At 48.1% G+C, this 16,599-nt stretch overlaps 2 protein-coding genes across 2 annotated transcripts in view; both read left to right on the top strand.

The window, feature by feature from the left end:
* The window catches only part of LOC310770889 (uncharacterized protein), a gene marked incomplete at its 3' end in the record, with an annotated part of 206,626 nt that overhangs the window by 125,810 nt on the left and 64,217 nt on the right, over positions 1-16,599 (top strand). The window lies entirely within an intron of this gene.
* Positions 1-16,599, top strand: part of LOC310770891 (NACHT, LRR and PYD domains-containing protein 3-like) — a 28,520-nt gene that overhangs the window by 6,531 nt on the left and 5,390 nt on the right. The window contains exons 7-10 of the mRNA XM_083663591.1: positions 819-974; positions 1,151-1,324; positions 3,249-3,404; positions 3,600-3,649. Of these exons, the coding sequence (XP_083519717.1) occupies positions 819-974; positions 1,151-1,324; positions 3,249-3,404; positions 3,600-3,649 (536 nt within the window). The remainder of the gene's footprint in view (positions 1-818; positions 975-1,150; positions 1,325-3,248; positions 3,405-3,599; positions 3,650-16,599) is intronic.

The raw sequence follows: 16,599 nt of genomic DNA, 5'->3' as shown, positions 1-16,599 counted from the left end.
GTGTGTGTGTGTGTGTGTGTGTGTGTGTGTGTGTGTGCGCGTGCGTGTGCGTGCGTGCGTGCGTGCGTGCGTGTGTGTGTCAGTCAGTGTGAACAGGGCGCTCCTGAAAAAGAGAGCATTGAGACTCCTCCCCCTGTATAAATAAAGGTTACAAAACAGAAATAGTGGAGGGTTTGTCTCTTCTTCTGTCTGCTGATTGGCCATGAAGTTTGATGGTGTTACTTGACTCTGTTCAGACGTGTATGCCTTTTTAACACCTCACCAATCAGTGTGAAAAGTTAACTAAATTACTTCCTCATCCCATAACCAATCTTTCCATAACGTTTCATGCAAATGCATGAATACCTTTTGGAGTTATCCTGCTAACAGACAAACAGACAGAACAGAACAGGGTGAAAACAAAACCCCGTCCAATTTCCTTAGTGGAGGTAACAATAAATCTAACAAACAAGCAGGAGTTAAATTGTTTTTCAGTCTCTCTTTGTTTTGTTTTTGCTCTGTAGCCTTATATGATCTTTGAATAAGAATAACAAAACAAAGCAGTGAAAGCTGCTTCTCCTCCTTCTAAATATGACCTTAATGCACAAACGCAGCAGAAACCAGCAGCACAGCAATGAGTGGACTGAAGTGCAGAGACAGAAACTCAGCAAGAGGTCCGGGTCATGAACAGTTCAGTGGAGCCATCTAGTGGTGAACCGGGGCTATAGCAAGTAAACAGGGAAGAGCAAGCAACGTTCAAAAAGCATCAAATAACGGAAATGTCGAGATGAAAATTGTTCAGTGTGTGTGTGTGTGTGTGTGTGTGTGTGTGTGTGCAGGCTGTCAGGCTGTCTGCTGACAGAGGAAGGCTGTGCTTCTCTGGCCTCAGCTCTGACCTCCAACCCCTCCCATCTGAGAGAGCTGGACCTGAGCTACAATCATCCAGGAACCTCAGGACTGAACCTGCTACGTCACTGTAGACTGGACACTCTCAGGTATGGAGAGGCAACGTCTGCTAGAAGGCTGAGAGTCACACACATGTTCTCTGTCACACTGCAAAGCTCATGCAGGAATACAGTTCAATGGTGGATATGAGAGGAAATCCTTCATAATGAAGGTTATTAATAAATGTCCATGTTGTTCTTGTTTGTCTTCATTGCTAATTCTTCAGGCTGAGTGGCTGTCAGCTGTCAGAGAGAAGCTGTGAAGCTCTGGCCTCAGTTCTCAGCTCCAAGTCCTCTAGTCTGAAAGAGCTGGACCTGAGTAACAACGACTTGCATTATCCAGGCGTGAAGGTTCTCTCTGCTGGACTGGAGAGTCCACACTGCAGACTGGAAACTCTCAGGTCAGGATAACTGTTCAACAGACACATTAAATTCTGCATTAGCCTACATGCACATTAATGTCAGTGAAAATAACTGAGTGAATGTTATTGACTTTAAAAATCCATACAGTAAGTTAGGCCTCCAGCTGTTTCAAGTGGTCTCGCATAGACAGACAGACAGACAGACAGACAGACAGACAGACAGACAGACAGACAGGCAGGCAGGCAGACAGACAGACAGACAGACAGACAGACAGACAGACAGACAGACACACACCACAATCTCTCCATATACAGACAGACAGACAGACAGACAGACAGACAGACAGACAGACAGACAGACACACACACACACACACACACACACACACACACACACACACACACACACACCACAATCTCTCCATATACAGACATGCACCAAGTATTTCTGCTATTTTTGGCAGTTTGTAATAAATAAATAAAAATTACTGTTTAAAAAAAAAATTCCATTGTTCTTGGTTGTGACAAGGCCCAAAATAATCACTGTAAGCAGAGTATTGATCACTATAAGTAAACTATTTAAACAGCATGTGTATAGGAATGATTCAGGACCAAGCTTTATGATCAATATAAGCATGTGATCACTATAACCGTGATCACTATAAGCGGATTCCACTGTAGTGAGTTTTCATTGAGAGTTGGGATCTCTCTTTCACAAAACCTGTGCAAAAGCTCACAACATCGAATAAACAATCAATAAATGATTATTGCTGGGTGATGTTGCTGAAAATGTTATACACTTTTCATATGATCATAATAACGTTTTAAAGGCTTAATGTTTATCCTGAATATAAGTTTAAATATATCAGTAAACTTTTATTTAAAACACATCTTTATTGCTAGAATCAAAGTAAAAACACTAGATGTTCCTCAGTAGAGCTCAGAATTCCACCAACTCTCTGCAGCTGTCAGCATATCCAGATGTGAGATTTTTATCAAAAGTTAATTTGGAGGTTGTAGGCTACTGGTTAGCTTCCAGGTGTGTGTGTGTGTGTGTGTGTGTGTGTGTGTGTGTGTGTGTGTGTGTGTGTGTGTGTGTGTGTGTGTGTGTGTGTGTGTGTGTGTGTGGGTTTGTGTGTGTGTGTGTGCGTGCGTGCGTGCGTGCGTGCGTGCGTGCGTGCGTGCGTGCGTGCGTGCGTGCGTGTGTCAGTCAGTGTGAACAGGGCGCTCCTGAAAAAGAGAGCATTGAGACTCCTCCCCCTGTATAAATAAAGGTTACAAAACAGAAATAGTGGAGGGTTTGTCTCTTCTTCTGTCTGCTGATTGGCCATGAAGTTTGATGGTGTTACTTGACTCTGTTCAGACGTGTATGCCTTTTTAACACCTCACCAATCAGTGTGAAAAGTTAACTAAATTACTTCCTCCTCCCATAAGCAATCTTTCCATAACGTTTCATGCAAATGCATGAATACCTTTTGGAGTTATCCTGCTAACAGACAAACAGACAGAACAGAACAGGGTGAAAACAAAACCCCGTCCAATTTCCTTAGTGGAGGTAACAATAAATCTAACAAACAAGCAGGAGTTAAATTGTTTTTCAGTCTCTCTTTGTTTTGTTTTTGCTCTGTAGCCTTATATGATCTTTGAATAAGAATAAGAAAACAAAGCAGTGAAAGCGGCTTCTCCTCCTTCTAAATATGACCTTAATGCACAAACGCAGCAGAAACCAGCAGCACAGCAATGAGTGGACTGAAGTGCACAGACAGAAACTCAGCAAGAGGTCCGGGTCATGAACAGTTCAGTGGAGCCATCTAGTGGTGAACCGGGGCTATAGCAAGTAAACAGGGAAGAGCAAGCAACGTTCAAAAAGCATCAAATAACGGAAATGTCAAGATGAAAATTGTTCAGTGTGTGTGTGTGTGTGTGTGTGTGTGTGTGTGTGTGTGTGTGTGTGTGTGTGCAGGCTGTCAGGCTGTCTGCTGACAGAGGAAGGCTGTGCTTCTCTGGCCTCAGCTCTGACCTCCAACCCCTCCCATCTGAGAGAGCTGGACCTGAGCTACAATCATCCAGGAGCCTCAGGACTGAACCTGCTACGTGACTGTAGACTGGACACTCTCAGGTATGGAGAGGCAACGTCTGCTAGAAGGCTGAGAGTCACACACATTTTCTCTGTCACACTGCAAAGCTCATGCAGGAATACAGTTCAATGGTGGATATGAGAGGAAATCCTTCATAATGAAGGTTATTAATAAATGTCCATGTTGTTTCCATCATCAAAGAGAATCAGCTGATCTGACTTTGTTTATTCCTCCAGTGTGGACCATGGTGGAGTGCAGTGGCTGAAACCAGGAGGTCTGAGGAAATGTAAGTGTGTATTTAGTTTGATTCATGAAAACAAAGCAACACATTCAACTAGTGAGATAGAAAGTCCATCTATGGCACAGTCTGTGACGTCCATTCATTCTGATCCTACTGTGAATCAGGGTGATGATGGCTGACATCATGCCTTTTAATCAACATATTTGAAAAGGAGGTGAAATGACTGAGGCAAAGTGTGCTGTGGTCTGACCAGTCCATCTCAGATGAGCTCGGGCACGTTTCTGGATGTGGTTGATATATGGCTTCACTTTGCATGGTAGAGTCTTAACTTACATTAACTCATTGAGTGCCAGCCACTTTTGGAGAACGGACGCTCCCAGTGCCAGAGTTTCAGAGCGTTTTCAGTGATTTCTCGAGGCCCACAGAATATTGTGTGATATTACTATGTAAACACTGAACACGCACAAAGAACGATGAGACTCTATTCTATCATCTGCAAAAAAAAGTTTATTGATCCCATTTTCCGTTCTTTAGTTATGAGCCGGAGAAGATAGCTTGATTCATCCAAAAACAACAATTTTTTTCTAGAAGCTGAGATAATTGGCCTTTTGTGAAATTAAACATTTCAAGCACACACTGACTCTGAAGCTAATCTTTTCTAATGTAGTCACACCTCAAAAATAATTTCCTTCAATAAAACAGTTTAGGCCAGGGAATTTTGTTTGGCAGAATAATATTTTTAGCTACAACCAGCAGCGCTGGCCCCTGCGTGCGCTGCTGGTTGCAGCTTCTTGCTGGTCTTGATTTGCTGCTGGTGGGCATCGGATATTCTGGCTTGCGTTTGTCAATCCTGTCCTGCTGCCTGGGTCTGTCTGGGTGTTGCGTGCTGCTCTGCGTGCCCCCCCCCCCCCCCCCCCCCCCCCCCCGCCCCGCCCCGCCTCGCCTCGCCTCAACTGCACACTCCTCCTCCTGTCTGTGGTGGCTCTCTGCTGAGTTTGCTGTGCGCACAGTGAAGGGTGCAGCTTTTTTACAGCGTTCCGCGTGTGTTTGTCACCGGCAACGATGCTTCCAGTTGAGAATAATAACTCCACGGTGTGGATGTGCGGATGTGCTGTCGCAACCGACACAGAGCGGCTCAATTGTGGGAGCAGATTGGCTGCTGCAGGCACAGCTGCAGTAACGTGCTTCAGCATATCGATGCATACGGATGCGATGCGATTTCCGTTTCCATAACGACTTCTTCTTTGTTTTTTCCTTGCCTTTCTGTTATGTGGAGAGCACTGTCGCCACCTAAGGGTTCTGTAAAATAGGTTATAGACCTCCAATAGCTACAATAGTTGTACCAGAGATGTATCAGGGATTGATCCACGTCCCACCGTCAAAAAACGCAATTGACGACAACCGTCGTCATTGGCACTCTACGTCAGTATTTGAATTGACGACAGCTGTCGTCATTGGCATTCAATGAGTTAAGATGCAGCGAGGAACTGTGTTAACTGACTGCTTTTCCCAAGTGTTCCAGAGACCATGTGGGAATATCCATGACAGAATGATGTTGGTTTTTAATGCAGTGTCGCCTGAGGGGTCAAAGGTCACGGCCATTCAATGTTGGTTTCAGCCTTCCCCTTACGTGCAGAGATTTCTCCAGATTCTGACCTGACCTCCTACTTCCTGCTTCAGCACTGTACCAGAGATTTTCATCCACCATTTATTTTCCCATAGACATTTCGTAAAATGCTTATAAAAATAGTTTGACTGTGTCAAACCAAACAGTTCAGATATATTTAGAAACAGGAGAGACCACATAACATTTCACTCGGACCAAAACGTTAAAAAAATTGCGGATTTAAAGAAAATATTTTTTCTGTGTAGTTTTTTAAAGTTTTGGTCCGAGTGAAATGTTCTATGGTCTCTCCCGATTCTAAATATAGCTGAACCATTTGGTTTGATGAAGTTAAACTATTTTTAAAGGCATTTTACGAAATGTCTATGGGAAAATAAATGGCAGATCAAAATCTCTGGTACAGTGCTGAAGCAGGAAGTAGGCGGTCACTTTGCCTCTCCATTAACCTGTTTACCTGTGTAATGTTCCAAACAGGTGCTTTTTTTAGCATTCCTCGACTTTCCCAGTCTTTTGTTGCCTCTGTTCCAACTTTTGTGAAAGGTGTTGCTGGCATCAAATTCAGAATATGAACATTGTATGATGTGAAACACAATATTGAGCCAGGCTGGACTGGAAGTTGATCAGGTAAAACATTCAATATATTTGTACTGTATTCAATTGAATATAGGTGGAAAAGGATTTGCAAATGATCACATTCTGTTTTTATTTCAGTTCTACACAGCGTCCCAACTTTTTCTGAATTGAGGTTGTAATTTCAAATACATTTGTCATTCTGAAATGTCCCATTGTTTGTGTTCAAGGATTGTTTTGTCTAAATGTGAACACAAATAATGGTAATTAAAATGTGTCTCAAGGGTGTGGAGTGTGACTTTAAGAATAAAATACATGTGTTTTCTACAGGGGAGTGGTGCTGGCCCAAACAACAGTAAAAGTTAAAAAACAAAGGGATTTATTACTAAAATACAAGTAAAAAATGTGCCTACCGTAAATTCCGGACTATAAGCCGCAGCTTTTTTCCCGTTTTTTGGCCTTTTTTGGCCCCTGCGGCTTATATAACGGTGCGGCTTATCTATGGATTTTTTCAAAAAAAAAAAAAAAATCTCTCTTTTTTAGCACTCTTTCTAACTATAAATCCACTTCTGTTTTAATTTCCTCTCTTGCCCTCTTTTAACAACATAACATAACATAACATAACACAACACAGGTAAGCAGAAAGAAAAAGACGAAGCAATCACCGCCATGAATGAGGAAATGACTCACCTGCTGGAGGCTGGAGATACACGGCTTGGGCTAAACTTTTACTCCGTGAAACACTATCGATTAAGTCCGACATCGCTCAGAGGTTTGAGCAGCTTGAAAACAAGTTTGAAAACGTGCAGAAGTCCATCCACTCACTCACTAAAGAAAATAATGCAACCGTGAACAGAGTTTCTAATGCGGAAAAGCGCATCAGCGCACTGGAGGACAAAAACAACACAGTGAGTCCGAAAGTGGATAAAATGCAAAAACATCGAAACGCTGCACACGCAGGTTGATGACTTAATCAGCAGGAGTAAAAGAAATAACATTCGCCTGATCAATGTAAAAGAGGGAGCTGAGATTGGTGACATGGACGCTTTCGTGGCAAAATCCTGTGTTACATCCTGGACCTGAAGGAAGCCGAGAAACCACCAGAGGTGGACAGGGCACACCGGGCGCCTCGGCCACGTCCAGACCCCGGCCTGCCACCGAGGGCCATCTTCATCTGCCTACTCCGCTGGCCCGACCGTCAACTCATCCTCCAGGCTGCGGGGAAGAAGCCCCTCACCTGGGAGGGTACGCGCTTTTTCGTCCGGCAGGACCTCTCCGCGTTGGTGCAACAGAAACGCGCAACATACAACAGCATCATTGAAAAGGTTAAAGTCAATGGATATCGCTTTGGCGTACTGTACCCAGCGAGACTCGTCATAACCATTGATGGACAGCGGCGGAACAAGAGCTCAAAGTGAAACTGCCGAATATCTTTTGAGTTGGACTGGTCAATAGTACTGTGAGTAACTAAAATAAAAAAATAAAAAACGGAATTCTCTCTTCTTTAGCACTCTTTCTAACTATAAATCCACTTCTGTTTTAATTTCCTCTCTTGCCCTCTTTTCACCACACCGCGGACACTGTGTGCACTGTAAAAAAAACAAAAAATACCATTAAAACACCCGCGGCTTATAGTCCGGTGCGGCTTATATAAGAAAAAAATAGTCAACTTTGAAGGTGCGGCTTATACACCGGTGCGCCTTATAGTCCGGAATTTACGGTATTTAAAAGAGTCCAGCGTCCATAAGAGTTTAATATCCAGTGTCCACTGCAGCCAAGAGTAGTGACTGTTTTGTCTCCAACAGCAGGCTGTCTTGCTGCCTCCAACTGGCAAAAAAGTGCATTACAGAACAGACTTTAATGTCTTGCTTTCTCAGTGTATGGAGTTCATATGGAGTAGGGTAGAATCACCAGCTAAATGTAACACTGATTTAGGGAGGAGCCAAGTTAAATTAATTATATAAATGTATTGCAACCTAAATCAAACCAACAGGATGCAAATAAAGCAAAAAGCCAAATGAAAGAATCAACACTAAGGGCTCTTCCCTTCAGCTCCAGTCTGTTGTCCTGATGTCAGGTTTTGGAGTTAGCCTCTTCCCTTCAGCTCCAGTCTGTTGTCCTGATGCCAGGTTTTAGAGTTAGCCTCTTCCCTTCAGCTCCAGTCTGTTGTCCTGATGCCAGGTTTTAGAGTTAGCCTCTTCCCTTCAGCTCCAGTCTGTTGTCCTGATGCCAGGTTTTGGAGTTATTCTCTTCCCTTCAGCTCCAGTCTGTTGTCCTGATGCCAGGTTTTGGAGTTAGCCTCTTCCCTTCAGCTCCAGTCTGTTGTCCTGATGCCAGGTTTTGGAGTTAGCCTCTTCCCTTCAGCTCCAGTCTGTTGTCCTGATGCCAGGTTTTGGAGTTAGCCTCTTCCCTTCAGCTCCAGTCTGTTGTCCTGATGCCAGGTTTTAGAGTTAGCCTCTTCCCTTCAGCTCCAGTCTGTTGTCCTGATGCCAGGTTTTGGAGTTAGCCTCTTCCCTTCAGCTCCAGTCTGTTGTCCTGATGCCAGGTTTTGGAGTTAGCCTCTTCCCTTCAGCTCCAGTCTGTTGTCCTGATGCCAGGTTTTGGAGTTAGCCTCTTCCCTTCAGCTCCAGTCTGTTGTCCTGATGCCAGGTTTTAGAGTTAGCCTCTTCCCTTCAGCTCCAGTCTGTTGTTCTGATGCCAGGTTTTAGAGTTGGCCTCTTCCCTTCAGCTCCAGTCTGTTGTCCTGACGCCAGGTTTTAGAGTTAGCCTCTTCCCTTCAGCTCCAGTCTGTTGTCCTGATGCCAGGTTTTGGAGTTATTCTCTTCCCTTCAGCTCCAGTCTGTTGTCCTGATGCCAGGTTTTGGAGGTATTCTCTTCCCTTCAGCTCCAGTCTGTTGTCCTGATGCCAGGTTTTGGAGTTAGCCTCTTCCCTTCAGCTCCAGTCTGTTGTCCTGATGCCAGGTTTTAGAGTTAGCCTCTTCCCTTCAGCTCCAGTCTGTTGTCCTGATGCCAGGTTTTGGAGTTATTCTCTTCCCTTCAGCTCCAGTCTGTTGTCCTGATGCCAGGTTTTGGAGTTATTCTCTTCCCTTTCAGCTCCAGTCTGTTGTCCTGATGCCAGGTTTTGGAGTTAGCCTCTTCCCTTCAGCTCCAGTCTGTTGTCCTGATGCCAGGTTTTGGAGTTAGCCTCTTCCCTTCAGCTCCAGTCTGTTGTCCTGATGCCAGGTTTTGGAGTTAGCCTCTTCCCTTCAGCTCCAGTCTGTTGTCCTGATGCCAGGTTTTGGAGTTAGCCTCTTCCCTTCAGCTCCAGTCTGTTGTCCTGATGCCAGGTTTTGGAGTTAGCCTCTTCCCTTCAGCTCCAGTCTGTTGTCCTGATGCCAGGTTTTGGAGTTAGCCTCTTCCCTTCAGCTCCAGTCTGTTGTCCTGATGCCAGGTTTTGGAGTTAGCCTCTTCCCTTCAGCTCCAGTCTGCTGTCCTGATGCCAGGTTTTGGAGTTAGCCTCTTCCCTTCAGCTCCAGTCTGTTGTCCTGATGCCAGGTTTTGCAGTTAGCCTCTTCCCTTCAGCTCCAGTCGGTTGTCCTGATGCCAGGTTTTACTTCGTTTCGAACTCAAGCTCTCACTAGTGCCTTAAACGCTGCAACGCAGCCCTATGGAAGACTGTTATTTTGCTCCAAAATTACTTTTCATTAAAACCTGACCACCCACCCGTAGGTGGCGTGGTACCCCCTGGGACTGACACGGATCCACGTGACTACGTCACGTCCTGCCAGCCCAGGGATAATCACTTACGCTTTCTTCCAGCCGCTGATAAGACGTGTTTTCTGAAAGCTCCACGGTTAACTAGGAGTTAGCTCTTTTTACATAGCTTAGATACTAGGCTCATTCCGTCTCATTTGCCCACCTCAAGAGGGTCGCGTGGACGGGATAAAGCAGGCTTCGGGGACCCGACCCTGTACCCTTCACCCTGCGGCGTCGGAACAAGTCATCAAAGCTAAGAGTATCTTCCTTAGTTAACTGTTGTTTAGCTGCCGCCGTGCAGCTGATGTGAAACGTTCCCCCGGCGGGGTAACGTTGATAGGCTTGAGCGCATGACTCAGGTCTGCACTCATAACTCTAGCTAGGTTTGCATACATGCAGAATAGCTTGTACCGTTAGCACTAGAACAACAGGCTAAATAGCACAGTTGTCACAGATAGCTAGCTGCATCCGTGCAGTTGCTTCTGTTGCTAGGTACTTTAGGAACGCCGGCTTTAGAGCGCGCGCGTTAGATAGTTAGCTAGTTTGCTCAGTGCAGCTAGCTTGGACTACCTTGTAGCACTCCAGCTATCTGGCTGCGTCCCCAGACAGGGTAACACACCCGGTTATTGTGGCAGATAGCTAACGTGCACACGTGCAGTTAGTGTCTGTGTGCTAAGTACTTCGCGCCAGTACCTCTGTGTAGGGCGCGCCTTAAGCGAGCTCCCGTGCAGCCAGTATCTAGCGATGTGTAGCACTCCAGCTCTTACCGGTGCAGGCTTAGCTTGCACGTTAACCCCGTTTTCCTGTTAGCAGAGAGAGGGGGGAACAGCTAGGTGCTGTATTAGCTGTGAGGCTACGCTGGCCGGTTACGACCGGCACAATTAATTTGATGTGTGCATGCCTAAGGGCAGGAGCACGCCGCTCAGGCGTTGCTGGGACCTACATAAATGTAGTTTAGCTTTTACTGGCGTCTGAGATTTTAGCTGGGCGATTCGCTAGCTAGGTGAGCTCGCCCCGCACCTTGTGTGGGCCGCTTCTCTCAGTACTTACGCCATCTTAGCCAGCTTGCTTGTCTGCTAAGTGTTGCTTGCCTCGTGCAATTAGCATCTACTAGATTGCAACTCCCTCTGAGGAGTTTCTTCTGAGATTGACTTGCTTGCTTCCCCGTGTTACTCAGGGTAGAGACGCACTGCACCGGCCTGTGCGCAGGCTTGTGTTAGCGCACGCTTGTCTCTCAGTGCTTATGCTAGCTTAGCTAGTGGCTTCCACGTCTGTTCTCTCGGGTTAACAGGTTGTGGGTATTGGTGCCCCCCCTTCGGGATGGGCTATTGCCGCTTACGTTACCATTGCACGCGCACGTTCGCTAGCCTCCGGGTTGCTTACTGTCTAGCCTGTGCTTCTTGCTAGCTTGCTTAAGCAGTACTCCCGCTAATAGGGTGCGCCCTGCGGGAGCTTGCTATTAGTGGTTAGCTTCCTGCTTCCTCTTGCTACTGAGCAGGGAAGGTCAGGGAGGGGATGGGCCGTGTGTAAAACTACTTGGCGGAGTATGAATCGGCACGTTAAGTGCGTGTTCGGCCTTGGGCACGAGCACGCTGCACAGGCGCCTTGAACCCTCGGTCTTGTCCGCAGCTAAGCTCTTGAGAGCTGACCAAGGTCCGCTCTCAAAGAAGTGTTAAAGCTAGCTTGCCTTGCATAGGTGCAGATAGCAATATTTAGTACTGTTTAGCACAGAACGATAGCATTTTGCAGATAGCTGGCGTGCACCCGTGCAGTTAGTATCTGTGTGCTAAGTACATTGGGCGCGAGATACCTCCGCTACAATAGACATACTGCTCCTTGCTGGCGCTACGCGTCCAGCAGGGCTTACAGCTCGCCAAGGTCTGGGCTCAGTGCCAGCCTTTGGCTTGTAGCTCTAAGGACAAGCCCACCGCCCTTGGTGCCCAAGGCCCGGGGTGGTTGGGAGCTCTCCATGGGTCGCACTCCCTTGTTGGGGCGCCCCCTGCAAGTGCAGGGAGCCTGGCTGGGGGCACAGCGCACCTTGGTCCATGGCCACGGCCTGGCCTCGGTTGGCAGCGCCCAGGTCAAGCCCACTGGTTGGCTCACCAAGGCTGGGCTTAGTTCCAGCCTGCGGCTTGTAGCTTTAGACCCACCGTCCTCGGTGCCCAAGGCCCGAGTTCGGTCGGGAGCTCGCCCAGGGTCTCATACCCAGCATCAAGGCTCGCCTTGGTCCATGGCTACGGCCTGGCCTCGGCTAGAGGCTCCTAGGACAGCCCACCATCAATGGCACCAACGGCTCATTGCTGGTCGGGAGCTCGCCTGGGGGCCGCACTGTCGGAAAAGTCCACGTGCGTCTCGAGAGAGAACGTTACCTCCGCAGTCCCCCCAGCCTGCGAAAGGCGCACGGCAGGGGGGGGGGGGGGGGGGTTACTTCGATACAACAGCGCGTCAGTAGGCGGAGCTTGCGTAAGAAGTTCTCCCCCAGCATGCACAGCTTCTACGGAACTGTCCATGCGGCGGGGGGGCGTAGCCTCTCACGTCCCGCCACCCATCAGGGCACCGGATCGAAAGGTCCCGGTGCCCAGCAATATGCTCATGACTATACTTTCAGGGATCATTTCTATAGTTTCTAACTTGAGAAATGTGTTTCTAAAATGTTCAGTCTCGCTATCCACGATGATGAGATGGTGATACTTTTTTCTGAGCACCAAGCGGGCAGAGAGACTTGATTCAGTTCATATGCTCTCTGCTTTTGATGACCGTTCACTGTCTCCTATGGGGACATTGAGGAAGAGAGTATGATCCGAGTGGTAGGAAAAAAAACGGGTTCCGCTCCTTTGGCCACAAGAGACCATCTTGTCCAACAGGCTCGATGCCTGGGAGCATCTATGTTCCCCGTCCCCATTACGGCGCACCCTCCAGAGGGGATACGCGCTACAGTTTGCCCACCCACGTTCGACGGTACCCCCGATCTGGCCGTGGAGGAGGAGGCCATGGACGGCTCCATGCGTCCAAATTTGGACCTTCGGCGTCTCAACAAGACGCTGAGGAAGTCCCGTCCCGAATGCTCTCTTCCCCGCCTGTTCAAGTTGAGACAGGGGGATTTCTTACTTCCAGGGATCTGGAAGGTGCGTTCTTCCATGTCCACATGGTCAGGAGACACAGGAAATACCTGAGGTTCTCCTTCCTGGGGAAGGCTTACGAGTTCTGTGGCTTGCCATTCGGCATGTCTTTGAGCCCGCGAACCCTCACGGTGTGCGTGGAGGCAGCCGTGGCTCCCCTCCGCGCGAGGGGGATCCGCGTCTTCCTATATCTCGACGACGTTCTCTTAGCGGCCGACTCAAGGGTCCGTGCCGCGGAACATACCAAGGTGGTGACCGATCACCGGCAAACCTTAGGGTTTTTGGTGAACTGGCAGAAGAGTTGCCTCGTCCCAGCGCAGGCGGCGACCTTCCTGGGGCTCGAGCTATACTTCCTGCGAGCCTTTCGCCAGAGCGACAGGCTCGCACGGTTCGGACAGCAAGCCAAGGACGTTAGGTCTGTGCCCTCGGTGTCAGTGCATCAGTGCACAGTGATGTTGGGCCTGATGGCCTCAGCACTGCATGTGCGCCCGCTAGGGAGGCTACACATGCTCTCGTGGTCCAAATATGGTTCTCAGGCTTCGCCTGGACTCGGCCGGGGACCGTCATCGCAGGGTTCCTCTGACAGGTCAGGCCTGGCAGGCGCTGGCTATATCTTTATCTTTATCTTTATTACGGATCCCCATTAGTCATCACCGCAGCAACAACTAGTCTTCCTGGGGTCCACACACAACAAAAACAATACATACATACATACATAACATCGCATATAAAAATACATTCAATGCACTAACATAGTATCACTATCAAATCACAAAAATACAATAAAAGGAATTAAATTCTCAAACAGTCATATCCTTAGTGTACATTACAGTAGGCCTATCTATATTTTAATGTAAACTTATTTCTTTTTGTCTTAATGCTGTTTTCAATTTCTTTTTAAAACTTATCTTACTGGTAATCTGTGTTAGATGTACTGGCAATTTGTTCCAATGTGACATGGCTCTATATAACACAGTTTTCTTCGCTGCATTTGTTTTTGGTAATGGCAGTATGAAATTTTCACCACAGGCATGTCTAGTATTATAATTGTGTCGATCATAAGTGCATGTTAGTTGTGAATACAAACAGATAGGTTCTCTTGAGATATAGATATTCCTAAGAAACAAGATCAGGCTGCAATCCAGTCTGTCTTCCACCTTCAACCACGACAGCTTGGTATGCATCCCTTCCACACTGTTTCTCATTGAGCAGTTCAGGGCCAGCCGTGCCGCTCTGTTCTGAGTGAGCTGGATCTTATTGAGCTCTTGTTTTGAGGCATTAGACCAGACAGCTGGACAGTAATCAAGGTGGGAGAGAACTAATGATTGTATCACTTGTTTCAGTATCAGATCAGTTAGAAGAGAACTACACCTTCTGATGATTGATTGATTGATTGAGTTCTTTATTGATAATGAATACACAGTATATACAATATACATATATACATACACAGGCCCACCATTATCAAAAGGATAAAAACGCAATAAAGCTGACAGCTTATTTCCATTGCGGTCCTCATGATTGAAATACCTCTGCTCATTTTGGCAACCACATTGTTGGTGTGAGTTGACTATGAGAGAGTTCCATCAAGTGTGACACCCAATAGCTTTGCCTCTCTAACTTGCTCAATAATGGTTCCGTCTAGAGATATACTTAGCTTCTCTTCTTTTCTCAAAGCATGCTTGGATCCCAATATTAGACTCTTGGTTTTTGAGATGTTTAACTTCAGCCTGTTTTCAGACACCCACATAGACACTAGGTCCAATTCTCTCTGAAGGACTTTGTTAAGCTCTTCTATCTTGCCTGCTGATGCATACATTGTAGTATCATCAGCATACATAATCATAGATGTATTTTCTAATACACATGGCAAATCATTTGTAAATATGGCGTAGAAGAGGCCATATGGGCGGACCCCCGTTACCTCTCGAGAGGTACTCGGTGGGGCCCTGTCCCGCTCAGGATGGTGATTCGCACAGACGCCTCCCTCTGGGGAGGGGGTGCGATTTGCGGGCATTTTTCGGCGAACGGCCGGTGGGAGGCTCAGGAGCTTCGCCACATAAACGTGCTAGAGCTGAAGGCGATTCGCCGGGCTCTGCCTCAGGACAAGCCCACCATCAATGGCGCCGTGGGCCCATTGTTGGTTGGGAGTTCTCTTTGGGACCGCACTGCCGGACAAGTCTGCGTGCGGCCAGACTCGAAAGAGAACGTTGCCTCCGCAGTCCCCCCGGCCTGCGGAGGTAACACTTCCAGCGGCTCACACATGGGCACCATGTGCTGATTCGCTCGGACAATAGGGCAGCGATCGCCCACCTGAACAAACAGGGCGGTGTGCGGCCGGGGGCGCTGAACCATAGCAGGGATTCACCTGTGGGTGTATCCCCGTCTCCTTTCAGTGTCAGTGGTCTATCTGCCGGGATGGCGGAGTTACGACCGGCCTGCTGTCTCGAGGCAATCCCCGTTATACGGAGTGGTGCCTCCACCCTCGGGTGATGGAACAGGTTTGGGCCAGGGTTGGTCGCGCCTGCGTCGATCTCTCGCATCGCGGCGCGCGACACACTGCCCACTGTGGTTCTCGATCCAGGAGGACAGCCCCCGTTAGGTCATGACGCGCTAAAAGCGCACGCGTGGCCGAGGGAGGGGCTCTATGCGTTTCCCCCGACCCCCCCTGATCCGTCAGGTGTTGGACAGGGTGAGGGAACAGCGCCTCCGGCTCGTTTTAGTCTGTTTGGCACAGGCAGACATGGTTTGCGGACCTGGTCTCCCTGGCGCAAGATCCGCCCTGGGCATTGCCGGTACGGGCCGATCTCCTATCCCAGGCGGAGGGGGAGGTGTTCCACCCCTCCCCAGGCAGGTGGAAGCTAGCAGTCTGGCTCCTGAACCGGACCAGTTGCTAGCCCAGGGCTTGCCTGATAATGTGGGATGCACTATGCAGCAAGTAAGGGCGTGGATCCAGTGAACTGCAGTGTGCGACCAGTTCTCTGTTTCCTTCAGAGCCTGCTTGACGCGGGTCAGTCCCCGCAGTCGTTTAAGGTGTACGTAGCCGCGATTCTGCTTGCCATAGGGGAATTGAAGGGAGCCCCGTGGGGGCGTACCCTTTGGTCTTGCGCCTCATGAAGGGGGCGCGTAAACTGCGCCCGCCGTCGCGGTGCGTTTTTTCCCCAAATCGGACCTGGTTACGGTGCTGGACGGGCTAACGGGTCATCCGTTTGAGCCCTTGGACTCCGCCGATTTAAGGGTTCTGTCTTTAAAGGAGGACTTACCTCCAAAACACTTTTTTTCAGCTTTTAACCAATATATATGACTTTGGGGGTGATGTGTGAAGAATTCTGGTCAGAATTTCCACATTTGACACCAAACTGTTGCCATTTTACCATTTGTATCATTTTTCAGCAGCATACCTGGCATAAGCGCCCTCTTAGGGTCAAAGACTGCTTTTTTTTTTTCTCTCAAATGAATGGGAGATTAGGAACACATTGACGTCACAGTGTTCCCAAAGACTATGGGATTTCAAGATAATTACTCCCCTACCCCCCCTGTACCCTTTCGGCTCCTCAGAACTCCAAGCCTATTCCTATTGAAGTTTGCTCTTAAAATACTGAACCAAACGTCGTCAAAGTTGGCACATGTCTTAATTATAGTTAGTTTCCCGCTGAATGTGTCATTACTTTATTGATATCTTACCTGGATAAGCTCGAATGATGATGTTTATATTATCAGTCCGAGTTGGAAGCACTGTCTCCAGCCCAGCCAGGCGGGAGCGGGCGGGAGAGAGTCGTACTGTAACCTCATGCACTAGCACCAAGCTCCGGGCGCGCGCAGCAGCAGCAGCAGCAGCAGCTCTGTGCTCAGAGCACAGAGAGCAGTCTGACATTTCCGCGGCTATCAGTCCGACTTCAGAAGCACTTCTCTCGGCCAGTCTGCTCTCTCATGCACCCGCGGGGGCG

Source organism: Poromitra crassiceps (assembly GCF_964638095.1).
Source record: "Poromitra crassiceps genome assembly, contig: HAP1_SCAFFOLD_255, whole genome shotgun sequence".
NCBI classification, from domain to species: Eukaryota; Metazoa; Chordata; class Actinopteri; order Beryciformes; family Melamphaidae; genus Poromitra; species Poromitra crassiceps.
Note: the sequence above shows the minus strand (reverse complement) of the source record. Positions and strands in the feature narration are given on the sequence as shown.